The sequence below is a fragment of the Chaetodon auriga genome, chromosome 8 (assembly GCF_051107435.1).
Source record: "Chaetodon auriga isolate fChaAug3 chromosome 8, fChaAug3.hap1, whole genome shotgun sequence".
NCBI lineage: Eukaryota > Metazoa > Chordata > Actinopteri > Chaetodontiformes > Chaetodontidae > Chaetodon > Chaetodon auriga.
Window position 1 is genome coordinate 16,417,356 of NC_135081.1, and position 26,436 is coordinate 16,443,791.

Sequence of the window (26,436 nt, forward strand, 5' to 3'; positions counted from 1 at the left end):
TGGAGAGTCAGTAAAGGGAAATCTCCTTTGGCCCCCGACCCTCAAGGGGTCCAGATACTCCAGGTCACTGCGTGACAATTAATTTGCAGTTATTTAGTTGCAGTTGAATGATTGTTTTTTTTTTGTTTGTTTGTTTATGTTTGGGAATAAGACACATTTTATAAAATAATTTTGTGCTAAATCAAATTGCCAAACAAATTACTAATCCATATACAATACATGGAGAGGGGGAAGCCTTGGGGTTGGTCAATAAGGGGCCCACAGCTCATTTTGGCATGGGGCCCTCTAGTGGGTTCATCAGGTCATGACAATCTAAAATTGTTTTTAAGAACCTGCTATTCTAAAATGTTACACTGATTTTGCTCATGTTTTTCATTAATTGGTGATATTCCAGGAAACTAGGCTCGAGTCCTTTATATTAAAATCTAACAGCTATACTGTCACAGCAGAGTGTTTCACTTGATGGGAACCTGCTTCTTCACATAACCTCATTTACAAATGCTAAAGATGTGGGACTGTTCCATTTTTGATTGTTCCAAAACCATCGGTACACGATGTCTTTCTCGGGTACTGCGAGGCGGAGGTGTGACCCAGATGCCCTTGCTGACTTTAACCAGGTGTCCTGCTTGGCCTTTTAACATGACTATCTGTGGCACGACCCCTGCTGCGCCGGGCCTCGTACCCTGCCATTTCCTCCCAAACACTGCCAGCACTGTATCATTTCCCTGTCACCAAATGAGTGGCTGGCTGCTGTGGCGTGCTAATGAGAGGAAGAGAGGGCAGATGAAGAGAAACTACAGGAAGACTGGTTCTTCATTTCCCCTGTGCAATACAATGCACAGAATCAATCCTCCATCCTCCACTTGTTTGGCTGCAGGAAGAAATTAAGAGCAACACAGCAGTTATTAGCGTTGGAGAAAATCTCATTTACAAAGATAAGAGTGCTGATTTCTATGCAAAAAAAAAAAAAAAAATCTGTGTGATTCAGTGGCTCTAATTTGTACATCATAATGTCACTGGTTTATCTTAGCAGACAATATTGCACTCGTCCTGTTTCTTCCTGAGCATATTAATATCAGAAAGTTCAGACTCCGACAGTCAAATAAACTTGTTTGGAATAATAAATGCAGCCTTTTTTTCTTTTTTTCTTAAAGTATATCCTCTTTTCATGGCTGAACAAAAATCCCATCTAAGCAACTTTTCTTTGCGTAAAGTCAAAATATTTTTTTCTCCCTGTATCACTGTGCTGTATGATCCCAACCTTGACCCTGGAGCTCCTGCAATATTTTAACGCATCTCTGACATACAGACTTCAAAACGAGTCATCCTTCATTCTGCTCCTTCAGCGTATCTGCAGAATCGCACTTTAGTCCGAACGGCTCCTCTTTTTCAATTAACCTCAATTAAATCAGCTTGAAAAGATAACATTTCAGATAAGACGACTGTGTTCCTTCAGTCTCATTCAAAGTTAAAGGTTTGATTTGGTTCGTATCAAGTCAATCAGATGCTGACAGAGAGTGCAGACAGATAAAGGATGGGTAATCTAATGTGTTGCTTTCTCATAGAAAGCTATCAGTGTCTTTGAATAGGTTTCTCCAACAAGGCCCGGGTGAATGAATTACACTAGTCTGTTAGTATTCTGCCTCAGCCGTACAAAAGGTCAATGTCAAATGCACCTCATTTAAAAGTCAATAGCAACCATGCACATCATCTCCTGGGAATTCTGTGCGGGAACCCTCCAGACGGCATTGTGTATCATTCAGTTAGTAGAGGGCAGCCAGAGAGCTTTTTTTAATCTTGACCTTCCGATAAAATATGCTCCCTATCCAGAATTACATGGTCTAAAATGGAGACATAAGCTCCCAACAAATCATGCCCAGACTGAAGCATCTCAAGGGAGACGATCAACAGTGTCGGACACAGACACAACAGGTTCAGCACGGGCTAAACAAGCATCTCTGGGTCTTTATTTCAGTTATCTCAAAATCTAATTGTCACATATGTACCAAATCGGATACAATGACTGTAAGGCAAGATTAAAGGTGTTTAATTGTGTCTTTAGTATTAGCAATTGTAAGAAAACATGATCGGAAGCTAAATGACCACAATAAATGATTCAATACTGTCACAATGGAAGAACACATCCCTTTTAAAAATATCTCTGTTAACACTGTTTGCAAAATACTGTCAGCAGATACTAAAAAATGTGTCTCACACAGACAGCAGCAGTGCTACTCCAGCTACAATCCACTTGGCAGGGGGCTGTTTGGTTCGGAGGCGGACGGTCCACACATATGTGGGCCCACGCTGTTTGGTGCGGTACACCGGACACTCATAAGTACTCTTCAGCTCCTGCTCCTCTGCAGGCACGGCTCTAACGTACAGCACCGGCATAGCTGGGGTCAGATCCCTCAAAACTGCCTCGGAGATGGTTCCAGACTGAGTGTCCCAGCGTGCTCCTGAGAGGACACAGGAGGTGCTGTACTGTGAGGTTAACTGGCGATACTTCCAGAGATGCTCGTTTTACCAAAACATATGCTTCATGACTTAATCAAGTCGAGTCGTATTAGAGGGATGTTACATTGACTGATTCTGACCTTCCATGAAGAGTCCGTGGATAAAGGCCCCCTCACGTGGCGGATGTCCAAAGTCGTCTTTCGTCTTCTTTGTTACGTCCACAGTCAGAGCCATCTTGTCCAGGGGCCACTGATTCTTGCGAGCAATGCTCTGCAGCACAGCTGGAAAATAAAAGTCTGGGTTTTAATATTTCTGATGCACGTGTCATCTAAAATCATATTGGTTTGGAGTCTGTGATCTCACCAGTGAGGAAAGACTGTGGGTTGAAAAGGCCCGGGAGCCAAACAACTGCAGGAAGGACCAAGTCTTGAGTCCAGCTGTCCAACTCTCGACAGCTACACGTCAGATCACTAAACCTGACAAAAAAATAAAGGTATATTGTTGCTTGAAGCCAAGGGTCATCCTAATATTGGCTTCATGTTTGAAGATATTGGTTCAAAATGTATCGACAGAATTTAAAATAAACAACTCGGTGTCAATGGGAAAAATTGGGGAAATGGTTACCAGTGTGCCAGTGTTTTAGTGGAGGGATGAGCCAGTCTGGCCCAGGATTCTGGAACAGAGTCAGTGAACAGGGCTGACTGCAGACTCTCCATACTGGAGGAGATGGTGAGTTCACCCTGTCGACAAAGAAATCCTTATTAATGCTAAAGGATCTCAGCGATGATAAGAGAGTTTTTTATTGAGTGCATGTCACAATGGACTGTACCTTCAGGCCAAGATCCAGCTCACTGAGGGACTTCTTTATTTCTGCTAGCAGAAGATTCATGCGCTCACACTCCTGGAAACAGACTAAAATGAAGGGGCTTCGCTTCGTTGTCTTTGAGATTATCTCTGCCATGTTATACTCCTCAGGAAGCTTGTCAAGGATATCTTCAATGACAGACTTGATCTGGCAAATACAATATACACGGTTAGCTTATTGAATTCGGCAAGTTATTGTATTATCAGCTGCTTCTTCTCGATGACACTTCTTTCTGCCTCCACACCTTCTCCTCTGTGCTCTGGGCGGCCCCCTCTCCTCTGGAGGAGTCCTGCGGCTGCAGGTCCAGCAGAGTCCTTAACAAGTTGTCTGAGGTGACAGTGAGGCACTCGAGCTCAGCATTTGGATGGAGACCATACAGAGTGGGGTTTTCGGATGGGAGATGTCTGTCGATGTAATTGTGGTAACCAGCGTAATCCATGAACGGAGGAGCCAGAAACCCAGGACACAGAAGGAGCTCCCCTTCAAACTAGGAATTCAAAATTTGAGAATCCAAAGATGCAAACGCATACAGTACAGCTATTTAATATACAGCAAATATGGTGACAGTGAGCATTCAACCTAAACCGCCCTCATAAATCAGGGGCTGTTAGCTTGGTAGTGAACTAGAAGAGGGCTAATCAGTAGCATCTATCAACTAAACACATACTAAAGGGAAAAGTACCAAATAATCACCTAATAATGCTTGTAATGGAGTGTCATGCAGAAACTGGAAGCCAAATTTGTCATAATGTACAGAGCAGGAACATGACCACAGTGAGGATAGGAAAACCAGAGGACTTTCAGTGCAGTACTGCAGTTTAGATTTACATCCCAAGAGGGCAGCCTTTACCTTAACAACTGCACCAAGACATTTAAAACACCTTTGTAGTTTCTCAACTCGTTGGCACAGTTGAACTGAATGTAACCAGACTTTGTGTGAATATCCAACTTAACAAGTAGTGATTTTTGAAATCTTGAATCATGCAATTATAAGTTTAAATGAACTGGTGAGGTAATTTTGAAAAAGAAAAATAAGAATAGATTCTTCTTTCACAGCAACATGAACACTGACTTACCATTTTTGGGTGCATGAATTCTTGCAGATAGGTCTTAGAAAGTCTTCTATCCCAGTCGTCAGTGATGTGACCTCCATACATGATCTCACCGAAAAGATAACACAAGTCCTCCCAGGGCACCTGCATGGACTACAATAAAGGTAAATATGACAATTCAGACATAAAAAATGTTGAATTTAAATAATTACAAGCATCTTAAACTCTAAAGAAAATAGACAAAGATTGTTAAAATTATTTCCAGGATATCAGTATTTCAGGATTGTCTCACAAATTGCTTTCAGCACGATCGAAGTGCTTTTTTTTTCTACCTTATTTCATTCCTCCTTTGGAACTTTAAGCCATAACTACATGATCTCTTCCCAAATGAGCTCTTTTAATAATGATAAAAGTAGGGAAATGTAACAAAATTATGTTTCTTTACACACACTGATCTAATGTATGACAGAAGAGCCTTTTCCTCAGCGGGAGATTATGATCCGTGAGGGTGAAGGAGGAAGAAAAGAACCTGTGATTCATAACAAATTACAAAAGCTGGAGGTTCACAATCATTTGTACCTGTATTGTTTTGCAAATTGCTTCCTTCATCAGCTCTAATTGCAGTGATCACTTATGTAGCGTTGTGAACTGTCACATTGGCTGCATGTAATTACATTTAGGATTACGCTTCATTGCCCTCCTAATGAATTCTCTGTATACGCACATACAGGTTACTGTTTGGTTAACATAATGAAGGACATTCGTTTTTGGAGGGCAGAATACCTAGGAGGCATAATTGGTTGTGACCAGAGTAATAGGAGTGCTAAGAGAAATGCATTAGGAGTTGTGAGGGGTGCTGCACCCCAAGAATGGATTTTTTGTCTTCATGAAATAAAGCTAAATTATAGGTTGCGTGTTCATAGTTATGAGAGAAGAAATGTGAAAAGGAGACGAGAATGAACATTTTTCACAAATAACAGTGGAAAAAAAGATTCCGTTAAGTAATAGGATACACTGTAGTGTAATTCAACATCCCTGTCTGACAATAATCGCACTGCAAACACCATTAGCATTAAACATTTACACAGTTTGAGGAAGTAGTAAAAACAAATCAAAAGTTTTTTCACTACCAACAAAAATACATACATATGTGTACATTAAATAGGGTTAAAAATACTTTGGTGTTGGCCTCTAAGTAGTTGTACAAGACGCTGGCTGAGATGGTGAGGTCTCCAGTGCTGAAGGGGTAGTTGTGGTTCCACCCTTGGGGACCAAATTTACGGCGCTCCGTAACACAGGCATGAAAGAAGCAGAGCGAGAAGAGCGTGGAGTTGAACTCCTGTTCTCTGGAACACAAGTCCAGAGTGTCCTGACAAGGCAGAGGGAGAGTAATTAAAACAGATTCCAGTAAATTCCAATCAATGCATTTTTAGAAAGCATTTTAAGTTTTCAACACACTTGGCTGAAGTTGTTGAGCGCTGCGTGCAGACTGGCATTCATGCCAGTGGGAGGCTCATTGGTGATTTTGATGGCATTCTCCAGTATGCCTCTGGGAATAACATGCTGCTCAGGGCTCGGTGCTGGTTCCCCAGTGATGAACACCCTGTAGTTCGGGTGACTGTCCACCGATACTGTCTCTAGAAGAGCGCCTAGAGAGGGCAGCCAGCGAGCCACAAGGTGTACATTCTGAACAAACAACATTTCAAAAAGACGACAAAAAGATTAGGAAGATTATATCACAAGCTGATTAAATAAATTACCCTTTTTAATGTATAATGTGTTTTTGTTCATTTGTGAAAGATGCCTTTCCATGTTCTGAATTAGTAAGAAAACCTTCAGTGACTCACTTGGCTGCAGGCCTCTCCTCTGTAAAGGAGGCACTTATGCAGCTGATCTAGCCAATTATGGCTTTTATTGAACCAAATTGAGTTTATTTCTCTTGCGCATGGGGTGAGATGACATCATTAGGTGCACTACAGGCTGGCTGGAAGAGCAGCATGAAGTCGCTGCAGCAGCCTAGTCTATGAACAGAAATGCTTCCTACCTGCAGAATGACCCAGTGCCCAAGTTTAGATGCATTCTTCAGAACCCTCTCAGCTACTTCCTCCTGCCCCTGTCCCAGGGATACATTATGCAAAGTGCCCTGGTCAATGGAAAATCCCAGCTTCAGTCCTGCACAGAGAGAATATTTACTTTGTTTTTCCTTACCGAGCGATGCAGGCTGTGCAAATAACACACACTATGCAAAGTACCTAGCTTCTCTACATCTTTGAGCGGATCCACTCCAGGTGAGAGGATGAAGAACATAGGGGTTGATGGGCCACTATCCTCATACAACTTGTCAAATTCCAGCCTGGCAGCCTCCACGTATCTTGTTCCCATGCTTTCCTCCACAAAGTTCCTGCCGCGATACATTGTCAAAGCTTAGTGATATACAGCACTAACAAATATGAATGTGCATTGTCATTTACTTACCTTAGTGTATAGGTCATCCTATCAGGGCGGAGTGCTCTAAGTATGATGAGCTTCTGCAGGGAACTTTTATTTTTCCAGTCCTGGGGAAATCTTTCCTTTTCAGGACAACTGGATTCAACGATCTTCCTCCAGCGCTTTGGTGAGCTCTCCACATCTCTGTCAAGTCCACTGAAGTTCTCCATTGTAGAAACTGTCTATATGCAAATAACAGATATTATAAGACCTTCCTAAGCAGTGGAAAATGGCATGCTTGTTATATCACAAAGGTTAACAGCTTCAGTGTTTACCTTTATGGCCCCCCAGGCATGTGCAGACAGGAAGGACACAGGACTAACTCTGCTAGCTTCCACAGGGAAACGCAGAAGGAAGTCAAACTCCTGAGCATCAATCAGGCCCTGCTTGAGCAGAATCTGAGGGGAAGATCCAAGAGCAGTTTGTAATGATCCATGTTGTATTGATCTCTTTTCAGTCATTTCCACAATAATTGAAAACTGTAAGAAACCTCTGGCAAAGGGATCATACAGGCTGAATCAGTGCCTCTGAATGTGAAATGGCCACATGAAGGACAGCCTTCAGAGCAGCACAATTTCTATGATGAAAACAGTTGGTGCAATGACAGATAATTGCATTATGCCATCAGAACCAACCCCCTTGTCAGAACCAACTGTCTGAACAGCAGCCACAGGGGAAGGTGTGAGAGGTAATCAATAGCAGCGTATGGTCCTGCTGACTGCTTTTAATTGAAGTTAATGTGGGGGCAGAAAAGTACTTTGATTGATGAGGATGACAGGAGGCCCCACCTTTGAGGCGGCCCTGAGTCCCTCACCTGGAAGGCAGTGTGTGACAAGAAGGTTAACTTGTCTCTCTCAAACAGGCCCTGGCTGGTGTACAGGAATACAGAATAGGTGATGGCCTCAGTGAGGGTGTGCACTCGGGTCCTCACATCCTCGTCCCATTCTGCATGCGCCATTGCTTTGTTGAACACTGAGTTAAAGGTCTGGAAGACAACCAAAAGCAGGACAGTGGTCTGATAAGGAATATGGGCATGTAGCCAGGAGCACTGTACTGACACATATATAAAAAAAAAGGAATGACAAACTGATTTACAAGACCAACAGAATACTAGTCAAAGTGGACTCTGAGCATTGGTTGAAACAAAAACCCATGTGTGTCCCCTGAGAGCACTTAAGGGGTAAAGGTTTAACCTTGAGAGAAAACTGGTACATGAGGTTAATCTTGCTGAGGTCACTGATGATGAAGAAGAGGAGTGATGCTCTCTCAGCTGCTGGGCGGTATAGTTCTCGAGCCTCGTTGATCTTTGTCTCATTCTCTCTGGCCTCCACCACCTGTGTGTTCCAATTGCACGAAATGAGCTATTAGGCTCTCAGTCATGCTCCAAAACCCTCTCATTACACATATTCCTAACTGCAAATCATTTGCAGCTAATGTAATAAAATGAAACACTTGCTGTGTGACATTCAAAAACACTTGAGTGACAAAAGAAAAACAAAAAGAAAAAAACACAAGCACTTGTCTACAGTGGGACGACTGAGAGGACTGTGTTGGTGTAATAACCTCACCTTGCACTGAATATGAGTGGCTGTGGTCTTGGTGTTTTCGAGTTGCTCCACCAGAGAAATATCACCCAGAAAATTACCCTGGGCCGCCGACAGCCGATTCAACAGGTCATCCTCCAACCTCTTGAGCTCAATCTTGAAGTGGTTCTGCTGTGTAGTCAGCTCCATCTTGGGAAACGCGCACAAAACAATTCAGGCTTTTCAGATTGGTATTATGGACTGATGAATCACTCATGAAAATTCAAGCTTTACATTTAAGCGTCTACGTCTTTCCTAAAAAGCGTAAGGATTCACCTTTAGGGCCTCCAGGTCAGGCCTTTCCTGGGACACTACCTGTCCCAGCAACTGTTCCTCCAGGCCCACAGGAGTCACTGTGAAGTTGATGAGGGTGGTCTGGGCCTGGAGCTCGGGGGGGAAATGGGGATTGGCCAACTTGGTGTGGATAATGAGTTGAAAGTTACTGTTGTATTCCCACTCCTTGCCCCCAATTTGAATGTACCTGGATAACAGGAGAGTGCAATTTTAAAAAATTTGCTAAAGAAAAATAAGTGAACCGTTAAAAAAAAGTACAATACTCAGATTTGTTTTATTTGTTGTTTTAAGTCCTAAAAATACGGTGGTGAAATCCATGACAACTGGGCAAACTAACCGATTCAAAGATTCAGAAGAAGCTTGTAGGTAGAATTTGAATTTGGACTGGTTTCCAGCATCAATTCAATTTCCAACCTCAAGATTAAACTTAAAATCACCACTTTGCTGAAAACACAATTGTGACTATTTATTTTCCTGCTGGCAAGACAAAGAATCTAACTGGGGGGAAAACGGGAAGCTGTATCTGGTTTTGTCTTCCAATCATGTTAACATTAACTTTCAAAGTGAGAAATGATGATTATATGATGATTCAATAATTAAGAATATCAACAGTGTTTTCCTTTACTAGACAGTGCAGATGAGTTCAAGATATTTAGGCACTGAAAAAGGATCATGATGATGATCTTAAAAGCTCTCTTTGTCCCAGTGCATCTGAGCCCCTGAACTTCTCTCGTTCATACATTTCAACTTCAACAGCTGAAAGAACTTCGCTCCGACTCCAAATGTCACTTAGACTGTAGACAAATAATCTTGAAATAATATGAAAGATTATTATCACAGCAGCCAATATTTATCTGTTCCTGCATTTCAATTAAATTAGCACTAGCTTGACGAACCTGGTGGCTTTTCATTTTTCTCTAATTACCCCTTGGATGTCAGGCAAGGCCCCAATTTTACGGCACAGGTTCCTCATGGCCTGGGTCTGGTTCAACTCTATATCTTCACAAGCCAGAATTAATGTACTATTGATAGAACCATTACTCCACCAAATTAAAGTCCTTGCTGATGGATTGGCTTGTAGTCTTCCGTCAGCCATGAAAGGAATAATTAGTATTCATTACTTCACACTCTACAACATTCCAATTATTAATGAACTTCAGCTGTGGATCCCTACCAGATCCATCATGGCTGCCCCAGCAGGTTATATTAATCATCGACAGAAACAAGTGTGTGGGTCATCTACAAGGGATAAACTTATAATCAGATTTAGTATGATGAATTGTTACGTCTGGACAGACAGGACTTCAGAAGATGTTCAATGAACATGCGCCAAGATATTCAATATTCATGGTCATACATAGATCGGTACGAGAAAGATGTAAACATTTCTGAGAGGGAAATCAAAGCAGAATGTCAATATGTGGTATTTTCTATTTATTCCTCTGTTGGTTGTCCTGTTTAAGAAATTTGCTGGATTTTGCCTGTTGAGGGTAATAGTGAACAAAGGAAATTATAGAGCAGCTATTTTGGTGCCACTGTTATGAGTGAAGTGGATCGCAGTGGGCAGCAGAAGTCAGATTTGAAAGTCATACAGATTTACCAACACAGGGTGTTTCAAACAAGTGCCAGTTTGGATGTATCTTAATGATTGATAAGAAAAGATTTTAAGTAGCATTAATAATAAAACCTGTTCATGATTATGTGACACAAATATGTGATCTTATCATTAACATCACATTATGATTTGAGATAATCCAGATGCAGCAAGTCATATCAGTGAGAGGTGAGAAGGTACAGTGATGTTATTTCCAAGTAAATAAATGCAGGCAAATGCTGGAAAACCACCCATCAGCATTATGAAATCAGTGAAGCTGAATTGAATTTGCCATAATGATGGAGGGCCACTGAATTTAGTGCGTTACATGCCATCTTTTTGTCGGTGACAGGAGTCCTTATACATAACCATGACTGCCCTCAATTCAGCTTTTTACACTGAGGCTCAGCTGTTCAATATTCATCACATCTAAAGAATATGAACACACAAATATACATCTATCACCCGTCTTGAGGGGCCAATCAATATGTTGGCCTCAGGGATTCAGAACACGCACAGCAAATTCATTTAGAATCCAAAGAGTGGGCAATAATAATGCATTCAGTCATGTCTTACTGGTGTTTCAATGCTCAGTGAGATTCAACCATCTGGCAAATCTGCTCCTATTGTCTAGCACCACAGACACACTGGGACGACTTGTGGGCATCAGGGATACAAAAACCCACACATTGATTTAAAATGTTTGTTGGTATGCAACAGTCCCATGCTAAACAGCTTCTACAAAACAAAGACTTTACCGGTTACTTTGATACTTCATATATATATTTTTTAATACAACTACGTAAATGTAATGTTGCAGTTTCTCTACCAACCTTCCTCTTTTGATAGTGTTTCTGCCCAGTAGAGGCTCCAGGACTGGGTCTAACTTTTCTGGCAGGTTTTCTATCAGAACTGTTTCACCACAGGCAACAGCTTGTTCAATCACATCTAGATACCTGCAGGAAAAGAAAAAGGAACTGAGTTAAAAAAAAAAAAAACACATAAAAAATGTTTTTGACATGCCTGTTTTTTATGGTATATTAGCTGTTCCTGACATATTAAAACAGGAAATTGTGATAGCACACAGATGAAAGATAGCCCCCTCACCCTGCCTGTCCCAGCTGCACCACCCTCAGCTCTGAACCTAGCCGGTTTCGGATCCACTTGATGCCCTGCTGCTGTGGGTCAATGATGAGTGGCCAACGCTCACTGGTGGTCAGGATGGCAGCGTTCTCAGTGGACATCCTATCATTTGGCAGGCCCTGGTTATGCCAGGCAGCCACAGTGGCATCATCTGTAAGCATGAGGATTGGATCCAGGCCGTCTGTCAGGGGTACAGAGACCTGGAACAGAAAGAGAGGAATGATGTCACTCTAGCTGGAGCGCTGGTGGCGCCAGTTCACAGATTCTGCTGTGGATGTATGTTGTTTACTCTCTAAACAACTGATGTCTGAACAAACAAAGTTTTGTGGCCTTACCTTCTGAGACTGAAGGAAAGGGATCCATGCGTTATTTAGGAGGTCCACACGATACTGCCATGTAAAGTAACCCATGTAGGAGACGAATGCTGAAGTGATGAGGACATCACCACACAGGGTTTTCTGTTGCTTTTGATACTGAACAATTGCCTGGGACCAGCGTTCCTTCTCTGACTGAAAGTCACAAAAAAGCAGGCTTCAGTATCATTTTAAAAATACACAGGAGACACACAAAATATTCAAGCCCATCTGAAGACAGTTTTGCTTTACACTGCAGGGGAATGTATAGGGTGTGCACACTCCCTAAGAAGATGTAAGCAGGAAAGCATACAAGTGCAATTCCCTTAAAATAGCTTTGGAAGTTTGGCTGTAGATTCACTCAGCATCAATTTAGCATTAATTTAAACCTTCAATACCATGACTGTGACAGCAGTACAACAATAAATCATGCATGGCATTTTCTTACAAGGGGCTGTGGATCTAGAATATGTCACATAATAAATTCTCAGACAGTTAAAAATCACTATAATTTTACTCTAATGTATTATGGATTGCCTGTAATATCACTCAGTCTGGGGAGAGACATTGTTAATTTCCAACAGCTGTTGAGGCTTTGAGGTAAGTTAATGATTAAATATAGACGGCCTGATTTATTAGTCTCAACACTATTGCTTCCAGGTCAATGCCATAAAGACAAAACATTTATCTTGATATGCTTAAAAGCCAAGCTGTTCCATGCAAACCACATTTATTCTCTGGAATAAGAAAGTCGAACTTATAAAATGGCCACTGAAATGGGCATCTTTTATTTCATCTTAGCATCTATAAAGATAACAGACACTGCAGCCTGAAAAAGGAATGCACAGGAATGCAGAAGAGTTGAATATAATATTCAACAAATTGTACAAATATGCAAACATTTATGTGTTCAATATATGAATATCCCCACACTTCCCCACGATACTTTTTCAAATTGTTAAAAACATCTTGAGTGAATAATTATTGTGTCATTATTGCAAAAATATGTGCACGTGCACAGACGCGCACAGACACACACACACACAGACACACACACACACACACACACACACACACACACACACACAGACATGCTATGTATACAGTACATACAGTAAAAACACACACAACCTGTCCGCTGCACTGACTGAGAGCAGTATTATTGTTGTGTTCTTGTCATCTCTCTTCCTTTCTCCATTTGGAAGCCATTCAGCCAGCCAGTTGCCCAGTTCAGCCATGCGTTTTCTGTGGTCCAGCCCTCTCTACCTGTCTCACAAGTCCCCAGTATGCTGCTGGGCCAGGCTGTAAAATCTCCCTCTGCCTGATCTACTCACACAACTGTCAGGCTATCTTGCCAGGACATAACAACTTCTAGTCCAGATTACTGATGCAGTTCGATTACCAGAGCCTCTCCATGCATGCCTCCGGTAAATTGACAGTTTACGTTATGCCAGGTCAGCCCCAATGACACCACCAAACTCCTCTATCTCTCCTTGTTTACCTCTAAGCCCCTGACTAGTCGGTTGGCCAAATCTATGGTCTGGTTGGTATGCGTCACCTCCTCCTGACAACTGATTTTCTCAGCTGTAGCCCTTTCAAACTGAGCTGTTAGGCTCTGGAGGCTGGTATCAAGATCCTAAAGAAACAAACCAAAGACATGGAGATTAGAAACCATTAAAAAAAAAAATCAAGCTTTTAGTGACTTAATTAAGCATTATAATAATAACGTTGCACTCACCACCAATTTCTTTTGAACTGCTAACAGTTTGGCTGTTGCTGTTTCTAGTTCTGCATTAGCTTCTGACAATGCATGCCTCTTTGGAATGACGTCACAATAAATCTGCACAAAAAGGAGGTGTACTTCATAAAAAAAAAAGGCTCTACACTCAAGAACACATTTTCTTGTAGAAAATACAATAACATGTATTGACATTTATTATAACTACAAGCCATCTAAAGGCAGTGCCTGACCTCATAGTATCTGACAATATTAATAGTCCAGGCACAGAGACCAGCTGCAGCTGTAGATTTGGTCCGAACTGGATCAGGGTGGAACTCTGGGTTTCTCAGATACTCTTGTTTAACCACAGTCAAGCAGGACTCGGGGATGTGCTCCTTGTCATATGATATCAGGGCCTGCAGGAAATCATCCACCTGACAGACATAAACACAAAACCAGAGGACACATTAATGCCTTCATGGGCATTTTGGGCTTAAAGCAGTGAAAAAAAAAAAAAAATCAGATGCTGTCACAAAGACTTTCCTCATTAATAAAAAATAAAAATGAGACAAATCAAAACAGCTTAAAACAGCTCTATGCTATGTTTGCAAACAAGACATTTGTCCCACACAAAGATTAGAATTTCTTTCTTGATTTAATTCCACACAAATTATCTCTGTTATGTCAAATTTATTAATGGCACTGGTATAGACCGATACATAAAGCGTAAGATACTAGAAGACCTCTCACAGGTCATATATATAGTCTAGTCTATATAGTCATACTGAGACAGCATAGTGGTCTAACACTGACGACACAAATCCATCTAGATATTCATGTAAAATATAAAACGTATCATCCTGAACGGGAAAGCTTTTTTGAGTATTCAAAAAAAAAAAAAAAAACCTGTATCTTTAAAACCATTGTCATTTTTCTGTACTGAATGTCACTAACCTTTCCTTTTTTTCCATGTTGGCCCCCTACGGCCACACACTGCTAAGGACCACACTTAAAATAACACCTTGATTGTGTTTTTTGTTTTTTTTCTTGAAATCATGTGTATAAGAGAGATGTAATACACTACACTGAAAAACCTACTATGTTTAAAATGCTAAAAATACGCTTTCAGGACTGAAAGAACTGATCATCATTTCATCCTAAATTCTACCGGCATTATAAAAAACAAATACATCACTTTATGGCCATCCTTGCATTAGTAGCAGCTAGAGGTTGAGAGTCAGATTGACACACTTGCTCCCCTACCAAGTGAGCATATTCATTGAGCCATCCAGCTGTAATGTGAGCATTGGAGAGATGCTGGGCAGGGCCAGGGTCAAGGCCCACACACAAATTAGATTGGCATTAATCAGGCAGATGTGATTGACATGATGACAGCTTAACCTTGCCCATGAAGGCCCGTGCCGCCTTCCAGCTCCGATCCTTAGGCACTCGACCGCGGGGAGCTAGCAGAACCATCACAGCTGCTGCTACATTGATCACTGCAGCTGGAGGGTTTGGAAAAGCCTTCAGCTCAGTAAGATTCACCTAAAAACAATTAGAAAAATTACATATCATCTTAAGAATGACTGAAATTTGATGGAATTTCGTCCAGGTTGATAAACTGAAGCACCTTGTTGAGGGTGTGGAGTGCTGCTGTGGCAGCTGCCAGTGATGGCTCTGCCTTGGCCAGGTCATTTTCACAGTCTTTCTGTTTGACTGACACTTCTGCCTGGATGACGGCAACCTGTGCAAAGCAACCACACTGAACTAAACCACACAAAGCGTATGTAGTGAATGGTGAGATATGGTGTGGTGTTTGTTCACGTGGCATGAAAACCAGTGTGAGATATCTCACCTTTTGTGCCTCGACATCTGCAGCCTCTCTTTTGCTGCTAACCCTCTGAGTCTGCAGTCCAATCTTTGTAATTAGAGCTTCAATATTCTGTTTTTTAAAGGTCAGCTCAGCTTCTTGGGATGCCAATTTAGCTTTTAGATCCTCTACCTAAAAAAGGGAAAAAAACATTGCACATAAATTCATGTAATCAATGTGTTTTATACTTAATATCAGGGAAACAACCCAGCACAGTTTAAATCAAACACTAATGCTATTCCTAATTTTCTACCTCATACCATCAGCCCCAACAGTGCATAATACAGAGGCTTACCTGAGTGGCAGTAGTTTGGAGTTTTTGAAGGCCACTGTCAAGCCGGTTCATCTTGTGCTGGAGCTCAGTCTGACTCTTCTGCAGAAGGTTCCTGTACAGGGTGATTTGCTGGAGAAAGCTCTTGGGGGTGGTGTAATTGTACCTCTTCTCATTGCGCTGGTATTTTTCACTTGCCTGGTTGACACTGGTGTGAACGTAGGCCATGAAAAGACTGATGGATTCCTGGACGGCAGGCTGTAAAAATAAGCAGACCAGGGGGGTGAGGGGAGAACAGGGCGAGCTGAATTGAGTAGAGTTTAACACCCCCAACCTGATGGGGGCTGAAATATTATCTTCATAAATTTTGAATTCATCTGCAAGTTTTGCCATCTTACTTGGCTGGCCCTGACTTACTCAATCTGAAATTTAGGTGCAGCTAGCAGGAATGATTAGGCTTTGAAATCTCTGTGAAAATGACGTTTAGACCACTGACGTGCAGCTTGTAAAACATGCACACTGTTTACATTATCTCTGATGTCCTCCAACTTTCCAAACACTGTCTACAGCTGCTGTTGTACCACATTCCAACTATTCATCATATGGTGCTCAATGACACAGAGCCTCTATTAATCACACAGTTAGTGATCAATTAAAGCAAAAACAAATGAGCAGAGAATACAAGGATCAAACCTAGCCATAACTCACAAAAAAGCCATTGTTAATGATCATGGAGCCAGTAGGAAAAAAATCATTATTAATTAAGATCTGACATAATGCCTTTTGACAAAGCATGTTATGTTCAGTTGAGATGCGAAAGAAGTTCTCATTGATTGGCCTTGTGTAACAACTATTAGAGGGTTGTGCATTTATAACTTTAAATAAATGATGATTTCATTTCATGTTTCCCTGCCTCCTTAAAAAAATAAACAATCATTAATGACTTTAAATATACAGTGTCTGTCCAGATACAGTGTATGTCTCATATATCCGCTTTCAGAATATTTTGTTATTAATGCACATCAACTTAAACAAACAAAAAAACTTTTCTGCATTCACAACAATACATATCCCACACATCCTCCCGTGAGGACCTTTCTTTAATATAAATTTACAGCTACTAGGACTACATTTAACAATTATTTTCATTAACGACTCATCTGCCGATAATTTTCTTGATTAATCCATTTGTCTATACATCAGAAAATTGTGTAAAATGGCCATGATAAAGACTGAGGGTAGAGTCATCATACATCCTATTTTGTCCGACCACCAGTCTAAAACTAAAGATATTCTCTTCACTCTCATGTGTGACAAAGAAAAGGATTAAAAGCTCAGATCTGAGAAGCTAGAACCAGCAACTGTTCTGGTAACTGGTATTTTTCATAAAATGAGCATTCGATTATCAAAATAGTTGTAAATTAATTTACTATTGATGGATTAATCGACTAATTATTGGAGCTCTAATTACTACCCCTGTGCCCCAACACTGGTCTGCTACAGCTGCTGCCACAACCATTACTCAACTCAACCTCCAACCTCCAATAATATTAGCGCTGAAGGTGCCTCTACTAATTTTCCTTAAGTACTAATGCCCTATTAATACCACAGTGTGCGAAGTATTACAGCAACTATTAGGACACATTTTTTGCTGCACATGAGCAACCACACATGGACAGATGCACACACACACACAAACAGTGGAAAGTAATAGTCTGGCACACGTTCACATATGTGATGACACTTCCTGGTTGTGACAGCTGTGCCCCCTTAGAGGGTCGTTATGTGCTTAATCACTCTTCCCTCATTAACATAAATGATTCTGGGTTGTGATCCTTCCACTGCTATGATGGAAAACAATGATATGCCTGCACTCACTATGAGTCTCCAGGCATGTGTTCAGCAATTTGTCAGTACCTCAGCAGAGAACTAATGATGAGGGATCTATGGAGACGTTAATCCAGCTGCACTGTAGTAATTAGAAGGTGTTCATTAGAGTCTAACTCAGTCTGGAATAAGGGGGGTACATAAACCTAGGAAAGATACTGTACAGTATGTCACACCCATAGATGCATCTCTGACAGTCAATACTGTTATTTGCAATATATATATTATAGTTCACACGTGCTGTGGAAAGTAGGGACCCACAAAATAATCAGTTCATTCAGAATTAAACTATTAGGATGAGAGAGGTGGTCAGATAAAGCATTGGAGTTCAAAGGCCTGACCTCAATGCCTTCAATCTCTTGGATGAACTTGTAGCTGACTGACTGCAGAGCTTCTGAGGTCCAGGGATGGAACCAGTCGATGGTGGTGCACTGGACTAGAGCTGGGAAACGGCGGGCCCTCACACGAAGGGCACTGCCCACAGGAGACAAACACAGCACCACCTACAAAGAAGGAAGCAGGGAGACAAAGAGTCACCCAAGCATACATAATATATACAAACAGGTCTGTTAAAAACCCTATACATTACTTGAGCGTGACAGGACACGCAGCCAAGTACACACAGGAAAATCAACACAGACCATGGATATCACAGATGCATCAAAAAGGGAAACCATAACTGGCAGCCTTCTGTGCCCCCACTTTCATCAACTTGGCATGGGGACACTGGACAGGCAGCCACATTCCCAGTTGGTTGGAGCAGACGGTGACGCTACCAGAGGCCCTGGCGCTAAGACTAGCTGGACGGCATGCATGTATACAGAGACAAGAATTTCCTTCCTTTTAACCCCCCAGTTTGTCTGGCTGTGTTAATTCAGCTTGTCAAACATGTTTAATAACATTACACAGCAGCTGTGCTTTTAATATTGTAGCTCAAACATGCTAGAGCATGTGCAAGATTTCCCTAATTAATTTCTTGTTGTAAATGTCAACTGTGAAGGAACATTCAAGAGCTATCAAAAATGACGTAGTGCAACACTGATATGTATTTTCCATTTTATGTCAGTCATTGTATGTGACCTCCACTTTAACAGCTAACAGAATCTGAAATATTTTTGTTGGTAGGCTAGTAAAAATGCAAGCAGCCAACAGCCAAGCTGGAGGTACTAAAATGCCTTAAGTAGAAAGAGCAACTAGGTGTTACTCTAAAAAATACATACAAAATGTTCATACTCCATCATTGGTTTCACAGGAAAAATAGCATACAAGTAACATGTTTATGATGTCATGTGAAAATTAACTGCATTTTGCAAAAAGCCACCGTTGGACTCATTATGATAATGGTCACACTGAGCAGAACCAAGGCTTTTAGTCGCTAAAACTGAGGCTTTCTGCAGTTACAACATAATCTAAAAGTGACTAAATCTTAAGAAGAAACAATAATGTGTTGAAAGAAAGCAGCTCCCCTAGACGTCACCACAGTATCGAAATGACAGATAATTGATCACATTATCAAGACAAAATCTGCTTAAGTGAAAGCGAAGCTACATAACTCAGTAACTTTTACTCTTCAGACTGATCAGGCTGGATGTACTGGTGAATAATGATGTCTTAAGCAGTAAGATTTGAAAGACTAGACCGTAAGATGTAGTCGAACTCGGTCAGTAAAGAATCTCCAGCAGTTCTCCCTGGTGTCCAGCAGGCCGAGGGCTCGGACCTCGGCTCTTACAGCCGACACAATACCCTCAATCTCCTCCTCGCTGAAGAGCTCAGGAATTTCTCCTGGAGGAAAAGGCACAGTCATGATCACAGACTGACAAGCTCTGGCAATCAATATCCACTTCAAAGGTTGAGAAAGTTTGATAACTGATAATATAACTGATAATTTACATTCATAAAGACCACAGCTATGACGCCAACATGCATTTTCTCTCAGGCAGAAAGATGAAACACAGTATTATTACTATGGAGTTTGGTCTGACCTGATGCCAGTAAGTCGTTGATAATGACCAGAAACCGCTCGTCAGGTATCTGTGCATCAGTCAGGAGCAGGGCCACAGGCTGGTTCTTCACTCCAGTCTTTAGGAACAAGCCTGCCAGATCCATCTAAGCAAAACCACACAGGAATGGACACCTGCTGTTTAATGGTCACAATGATTTGGAGTCCATTAAAGAACTGCAAATTGTCCAACAAGAATCAATGGGATTTGGTAGTCTCATGATCGCGCTTTGATTTTTGTAAGAGGCTTTTAAATTGAATTTAAATTGACAAACTTGCTTCATCAGTGAGATATTGAAATATTTCCCGGAGCCTTTAAATAGTATCTGACAAGTATTTCCCACATCAGTGGGGAACAAAACTGAATTACATCAAAATCCTGCATGCAGCCAGAAATCTGTCTTTTTTTTTCTTTTAATGAACCCTTGATTTAAATGAATTTTGAAGAGTGAAGAATTATAACCAGATGCAGGTCACTTAAACATATTTTATGAGGTTATACTGCGCTTGATGTTCTGTTTGGCTGTAACCTATTAACAATATTAGAATTTACCTTGAGGTCCTGGATGCTGTAACCCTGACTCAGGGTGATTTGGAAGACTTCCACAGAGGATACGTAGGCAGCCAGACGGGTCAGGCTCTGCTTCCCACTGCCCCCAACCCCAACCAGTAAGCCATGACCCCTTGGAGACTCCAGGATACGACTGATGCGACAGCTGGTAACAACACAGTCTTTGTTATTCCATGAAACATCTCTATGCAACAAAAAATAATATAAATCTATACAGTCTTTAAACGTCTTAGTATGTAGTCTCTGCATAGGCGGAATAGAGGTTTGTGACAAAAACTCACTTAATCTTATTAACTTATCTTCCTGCAGTAAAACTGGCATCTTTATATTTCATAAAATTGTTGAGGTCCTTTTTTTTACTACTTCAATATTATGTTTAAAGGCTCTTTCTTTAGTTGATGTGTGTTTAGTGCCTTAGGTTTCATTTTGTGTGCAAAACACAAACACAATATTTTATTAAGTTTACTGTGATCATTATAATCATTATAATGTGGGCACCAGATATACTCACACATGCTGCACAGCATCTTCAAACAACACCAGATTCATGGCTGCATTGAGCTCATTGTAGCTCTCCAGGGCATCTGTGAGGATGGACCTGAGCGCAGACCAGTCTGTGACAGGAGTATAGGAGGCTTCATCACCCGTTTGGGCAAAATGGCAATAGAGGAGGGGCTGCTTTGTCACCTTTTTGTCCTTCAGACCCTGGAAGAGAACAAGCATAATAAAAAATTTTAATCCTTCGGTCAGTCTTGTTATCTGAAGGTGAAAGACAGCAGTTTATACTGTTTAAAGTGTTTCAGAATGTGTATTGCACCTCAAAGCATTCATGCACAGTCTCCATCTGGAGCTTCCGGAAGAGCTGCAGGTCCATGACATCTACCAGTCTGTCTGAGTACACTCTGCAGGACTCGTGGAGCCACAGCAGTGCCAGGTCAGTGCTCTCTTTCACACTGTCAGGCCCAGCAAAGAGGATTCCCTGAACAACACAGAAAATTATATGAATATTTCATTTCTCATTCATAAGTCCAATTGCACAAATTGTTCACTATCAGCACTACCTGAAAGATGTTTGACAAGTCTCGTAGATTAAATGCGTAGTGAAATTTCATGGCCGTGGGCAGAAAACTGTGAACGATCTTGTGATGAAGAGTTATGGCAGCTTGGACCACAGCTGCAGCGCTCCTCTGAACCAGCGGACTGAAGAGGTGCTGCTTCAGGTGCCCGCACAGGATCTGACTGAAGATGGACATCTGAGCCTCAGACGAAGGAAAGTTCACTACGAACACTGAGAAATGTCTCTGTAGAGAACAAAAGCACAACCAAATTTCAGACAACATATAGCAGTGTGTAATTAGGGATGACTTTAGTCTAACCCCAAAAACTTCAAATATATCCTTAGTAGGTATTTTGAATTAACGCTAATTCATCTGGAAATATGTATCTAAACCACATGTTTCAGGGTTGTTTTTTGTAGTAGTTGCTACATCATTAATATACGGTATATCCTCACCATGCTGCCACTTGAGTATAAAATATTGTGTTGAAATCTGTGTTATTTATGTTCCAAACCACACAGGAGATTTAAGATCCGCTTTCCTTGTGGCATTGTAATTGCTGAAAATTCTTCTTCTCAATGCTAATCCTTTTCTCTGCAAACAAGTATGTGAAGTGAAGATTCTGCAGATGAAGATTCACCAGAAGAACACACTGACTCAAGAATCTTGACAGCATTTTGGATGGACGAATGGTGCCTCCGTCAAAGGGAGTTTTAAAATAACAATCTAGGAAACATACCTGCAGTCTGGGATTGATATTGAAGCTCCCAGCAGTTGGATTCATACAGGCAACATACTGGGTATTGTGTATTTCTTTTAGTGTCAGTTTCTGTCTGTCATACCTACAGAAAGCACAAAAGAATAGAAGACCTGGTTTAATCAGCAGGACACACCGTGGATTGGCAGAATGTTTCATGCAGTGACAAGAGACACACAACTGACAAACTGTTACTAGGTGGGTCTTCTCACCAGTGCCCATAATCCAGATGCTGACGTATAAGTGTGTGAGGTTGCACTGTTCCATAACTGTCGACAGCTGGCATGTTCATATCGTCTATGAAGTAGACCATCCTTCTGTTGCCTACAGGGCAGTAGCTTCTGCCTGCTCTTTTCTCTAATGGTCGCTCCAGAATTGCTGAAGAGAAAGCAAAGTGATTTGTCACAGATCAACAACAACAAAAAACAAAATTAACCAAACTACAGCTGCCTCACACATACAGTACAAGACAAACAATAGCTTTTTTTTTTAAAAGCTAAAAAACATAAACCAAATCAAATCAACTTTGGAAACGTGAGGATGTGGGTGTGAAGTTTTCTCCCCCTTCACCCTTTCTGAGTCTGAGCAGCACCAGCAGATGGTGCTATAGTTTACTTGATGCCAGCCTGTACAACAAAACAATCAAAAAAAAAAAACCCCACTCACCCTGCAGCATGGCAGAGGTAGTGTAGTAGTTGAAGGGTACTTTTGTAGTCATGTAACTCTCTGGCAGACAGTCTAACTTGTTCCTGACAAGTGCAGTCTTTCCCACTCCAGTGTTCCCCACAAGCATCAATGGCTGTCTCCTCTCGAGCAACAAGTCCATGAAGTACCGAAGACGCACAGTCTCTGCTGTGTGTACCAGAACAGCCTGCAATCATAGAAACAGCAGGAAGACAGAGAACAGAAACATACATAGTTATTATGGCTTTCTTGAGTGTGATTTATTGACAGACATGTGTTCAGTGAATTGTATGTGATTTATAATTTCTTGTATTTCCCCAGTACACCACAACTATTCTGTCATAATAGCATCATTTGCTCAGAACAAAACCCTACTAATTACGGCTCAGCAAGACCCTTTGGAGCATTCACAGCTGTACGCAGGAGCATAAAGAAAGACAATAGAGCGTGGGTGATAGCTCAAGCCTTGTTGCTCATGCCTTCACCCCCACACAGTCTGGTATGGGGTGTAGTAGATGGTAATCAGACACAGTGGAAAGCCTATCATCCATTCTAGCACCCCTGCCATAACCTCATGATGTGACTTTACCCTCTCTTATTATGTTCACTGAGGCAGACATACATTTTTAATATGGCTGTATTGTTCATTTTGGTTATTTTTCTTTAAGGTTACTTCATGTGATTATGTATGCATGTCATTATTTGTCAAACCACTTTGAAAAGTCTGTTTCTGGAGTTACATGAAGGGTCTTTGTCTCCCATATTTGTAGTAGTTTATATGTTCCTACCTGTAATGGTGTACAAGTTTCCATTTCAAACGGAGGCACAGTGTCACCCCAGGGCAGGAAGCGTCTGGTTTGAGGGTCAAGGTAGTAGTCAAACACAGTCCCCTGTGCTGGCAGCTTCACTGTCTTCATTTCTTTGGTCCACCACTGACTAAACTCTACCCGGTAATCACACAACTGGGAATATCATAGAAAATATAATATGATGCATTAATTAATACAATTTCAACAGACAACCCAATCATTAGTCCAGATGATTGACAGTTAAGCTCATCTTCTTCTTGGCCATTTGACATCTGTGACTCTCAAGTCTCTCAACAAAAGGCCTTCAATGAAGTACTCAGCCTATATTTATACCTTTAAGACAGAAGAAGAAAGACAAAGCAAAGAGTGAGAGGAGTGAAAACTAAACGGATTATTACCAGGAGTATTGACAACGCATCCAATAACTGTCCAACAGTCCCTGATGTTGCCTGCGACACTAATGCCCAGTTACACATTTTTCTATGGAAAATGCATACTCTCTGTCGAGGCACAACTATTGAGTTTTGAACATCCAAGGAATAAAAGCTTGAGCTTTATTACCTCTGCTAGGACACAAACATAAGGCAAAGTGTGTCATGTCAAAACTTGTGCACCCAATCTGTCTTTACAGTGAGCAGTAGCTATACATATTATATATATACTGCATATATGCAAATTTCCCCCCACAGATAAAGTATCTATCCATCTATGAGCTGATATGTAAAAGAAAAAGAAATTAGAACTGTTATACCACATTCAATTTCATCCACTTGACTTAAACCAGAGTAATACCTGATCTTGATACAGGACCCCACCAAAAGCCCAGATGCAGGCAAAGACGAAGTATGTCTCATAAAGCTCACGTGGAGAGTCAGATGGAATATCTTCTGGTGTTAGAAGGCAGTCAAGCAAAGTGCAGAGTGTCTGAATGAGAAGAAAATCATTATTTTATTGTGATTTGCTGACTATATCGGCATATAAAAGAAGACGTAATTCCTTTGTGCGCGCTTGTGTGTTGTGTACCTGCACCATTGAGTTTTCTGGGATAGGAATGATGGTTTTGAAGGTGTTTCTCATCTGCTCGAGACAACGAGGAACATATTTTTCAAACAGTATGGTGAGATGGGCCCGTTCTGTCTGCCGTTTTCGTTGGTCAATCCAGCTGACAACGTACCTGAGACACGATGCAAGGAATGATTTTCTATCGCTGTGCCAATCTGATCAGAACCTGAATCAATGTTTTTTGAGTTCAATACATTTACACAAATTTAGAATGGAACAATGTCAAGGAGGCACCCGACAGGTTTACACAACACAGTCACCTTGGTGTAAGAAGCACAACACATGACACAGAAGACAATAAACACTGCATTTAAAACCTCAAAACTATTGTGTTGGTATGTGAATACAAAGGGTGTGACTCACGGGCTCCAGCCCAGGTCCTGCTGGTTAACATAGAGAATTCCTGCTCGGGACACAGTAGCAGGAGTGGCTGTCCTTAGGTGACTGATTTCAAACACCAGTCTCATGGAGGAAGTGAGAGGCACGCGTTCATTACTGGCCAGAGTCAGGACCTGGAAGATGTTATGAAGTACTACTGTTTCCAAATATCATAACATCTGAATGGTCAATATGACGGACAAGACGATAAGGAAAACACCTTCATATCTCATCAGGTCTGACAGACTTGCTTTAGAATATTTCAAAGGCACAAGATCACTGTGACATGAGTCATTGCTCTGTAAAAAGACCTCCTAGTACTCACACTCCAGGAAGTGATTGCTGCAGGAGGGGGAAAGAAACATCTTTTTCCGTCTATACCACCTCGGTTGCTATGTGTTGCACAATAGTGTATGAGTGAACAGGAGGGAGGTACCTTGTTGTCATCCATCACTGTGTTGAGTGATTCAATCCACATCGGATCAATGTCTCCATCCAACACAATCCACTTAGGTCCTGTGTGGGAGATGTTTGCTTGCTCGCGCATCAGTGATGAAAACAAACCTTGCACAGAGATTGAAGAAAATAAACAACTGAGATTACAAAGTACAAGCACTTTTTGTACCTCTTATGAATTAACACCAGTTCATGAGTTCAAAATGTTGTTATTCTCATTCAAAACCAGGTCTGTTTACCATCTTTCCACTCTCGAGTTGCGGGATGGATAAAGCCGAACAATTCGTCTCTGTCCACTGCCTTTGGATTGAGGTCATTCCATGCAGGCTTCCTCTTCAGGTTTACATAGGTTTTATGGAGTACTCTCAATATCTATTGAAAAAATAAATACCTGTCATTTGATGTGTCTTACAAAAATTAATTGAGCATTTACTTTGACAATTTTTAAGGCAACAAATTCCAACCTGGCTTTTCCCAGTGCCTGCATTTCCAAGAACAAAGACAGAATGACGCACTGCCATGAGTTCCTCCAACTGCACCACCTGATTAAAAAAAAAAAAAAAGTTTAGAAAAAGATTCTTATTCTTTTTCAGGCATTGACAAGTATACACCACATCATGTCAAACCTTGAGGAGGAATGTCTCCTCAGGCTGGAGTCGGAGCTCTACTGTGGTCTTTCGGACGGCCTTTTCAAATTCACAGTCTCTCTCTCTCTCCACATCCAGGCCTGGGAACAGGTCTCCCAGCAGCCCCAAGAAGATAGTCACATCCTCAGTCACAATTTTAGGCATGTTGAAGTCCCTAAGCGCTCGCATCAGCACCTGGGAAGGAAAGTGCATTTATAGATTACAAAAGATGCATCTTCCTCTTGTGGCTATGAGATGAAGTACACATTTAAGTCACCTGATCTTCTGGCCTACTCTTGTCTCTTCTTCTCAGTGCTCCTGCCACAACCAGAACAGACTTGACGGCACGCAAACCCCAATCATAGTGGTCCTAATAGACAAAAGAGAGACAGTAAGGATGTGTATTCCTGTCTTTACATTTAGCATAAATCTAAAAAGAAAAGATCTACCATTAATGCTT

At 41.3% G+C, this 26,436-nt stretch overlaps 1 protein-coding gene across 1 annotated transcript in view; it reads right to left on the minus strand.

Moving 5' to 3' along the window:
* Positions 1 to 1,946: 1,946 nt before the first annotated feature.
* Positions 1,947 to 26,436, minus strand: part of LOC143324447 (dynein axonemal heavy chain 11) — a 37,751-nt gene continuing 13,261 nt past the window's right edge. The window contains exons 37-82 of the mRNA XM_076736940.1: positions 26,254 to 26,346; positions 25,977 to 26,171; positions 25,815 to 25,892; positions 25,590 to 25,722; positions 25,331 to 25,458; positions 24,880 to 25,028; positions 24,478 to 24,628; positions 24,247 to 24,378; positions 23,434 to 23,607; positions 22,628 to 22,832; positions 22,174 to 22,339; positions 21,944 to 22,046; positions 21,208 to 21,447; positions 20,964 to 21,125; positions 20,658 to 20,851; positions 20,129 to 20,291; positions 19,559 to 19,682; positions 19,216 to 19,358; positions 17,918 to 18,079; positions 15,714 to 15,947; positions 15,404 to 15,550; positions 15,179 to 15,292; positions 14,950 to 15,093; positions 13,800 to 13,982; positions 13,567 to 13,668; positions 13,330 to 13,464; positions 11,811 to 11,984; positions 11,440 to 11,675; positions 11,166 to 11,288; positions 8,721 to 8,925; positions 8,430 to 8,594; positions 8,055 to 8,195; positions 7,676 to 7,846; positions 7,137 to 7,259; positions 6,850 to 7,043; positions 6,627 to 6,775; positions 6,419 to 6,546; positions 5,833 to 6,060; positions 5,552 to 5,743; positions 4,399 to 4,527; positions 3,567 to 3,809; positions 3,287 to 3,469; positions 3,082 to 3,197; positions 2,821 to 2,933; positions 2,598 to 2,738; positions 1,947 to 2,459 (exon numbers count right to left, since the gene is read on the minus strand). Of these exons, the coding sequence (XP_076593055.1) occupies positions 2,212 to 2,459; positions 2,598 to 2,738; positions 2,821 to 2,933; positions 3,082 to 3,197; positions 3,287 to 3,469; positions 3,567 to 3,809; positions 4,399 to 4,527; positions 5,552 to 5,743; positions 5,833 to 6,060; positions 6,419 to 6,546; positions 6,627 to 6,775; positions 6,850 to 7,043; positions 7,137 to 7,259; positions 7,676 to 7,846; positions 8,055 to 8,195; positions 8,430 to 8,594; positions 8,721 to 8,925; positions 11,166 to 11,288; positions 11,440 to 11,675; positions 11,811 to 11,984; positions 13,330 to 13,464; positions 13,567 to 13,668; positions 13,800 to 13,982; positions 14,950 to 15,093; positions 15,179 to 15,292; positions 15,404 to 15,550; positions 15,714 to 15,947; positions 17,918 to 18,079; positions 19,216 to 19,358; positions 19,559 to 19,682; positions 20,129 to 20,291; positions 20,658 to 20,851; positions 20,964 to 21,125; positions 21,208 to 21,447; positions 21,944 to 22,046; positions 22,174 to 22,339; positions 22,628 to 22,832; positions 23,434 to 23,607; positions 24,247 to 24,378; positions 24,478 to 24,628; positions 24,880 to 25,028; positions 25,331 to 25,458; positions 25,590 to 25,722; positions 25,815 to 25,892; positions 25,977 to 26,171; positions 26,254 to 26,346 (7,356 nt within the window). The 3' untranslated portion in view covers positions 1,947 to 2,211. The remainder of the gene's footprint in view (positions 2,460 to 2,597; positions 2,739 to 2,820; positions 2,934 to 3,081; positions 3,198 to 3,286; positions 3,470 to 3,566; positions 3,810 to 4,398; positions 4,528 to 5,551; positions 5,744 to 5,832; positions 6,061 to 6,418; positions 6,547 to 6,626; positions 6,776 to 6,849; positions 7,044 to 7,136; positions 7,260 to 7,675; positions 7,847 to 8,054; positions 8,196 to 8,429; positions 8,595 to 8,720; positions 8,926 to 11,165; positions 11,289 to 11,439; positions 11,676 to 11,810; positions 11,985 to 13,329; positions 13,465 to 13,566; positions 13,669 to 13,799; positions 13,983 to 14,949; positions 15,094 to 15,178; positions 15,293 to 15,403; positions 15,551 to 15,713; positions 15,948 to 17,917; positions 18,080 to 19,215; positions 19,359 to 19,558; positions 19,683 to 20,128; positions 20,292 to 20,657; positions 20,852 to 20,963; positions 21,126 to 21,207; positions 21,448 to 21,943; positions 22,047 to 22,173; positions 22,340 to 22,627; positions 22,833 to 23,433; positions 23,608 to 24,246; positions 24,379 to 24,477; positions 24,629 to 24,879; positions 25,029 to 25,330; positions 25,459 to 25,589; positions 25,723 to 25,814; positions 25,893 to 25,976; positions 26,172 to 26,253; positions 26,347 to 26,436) is intronic.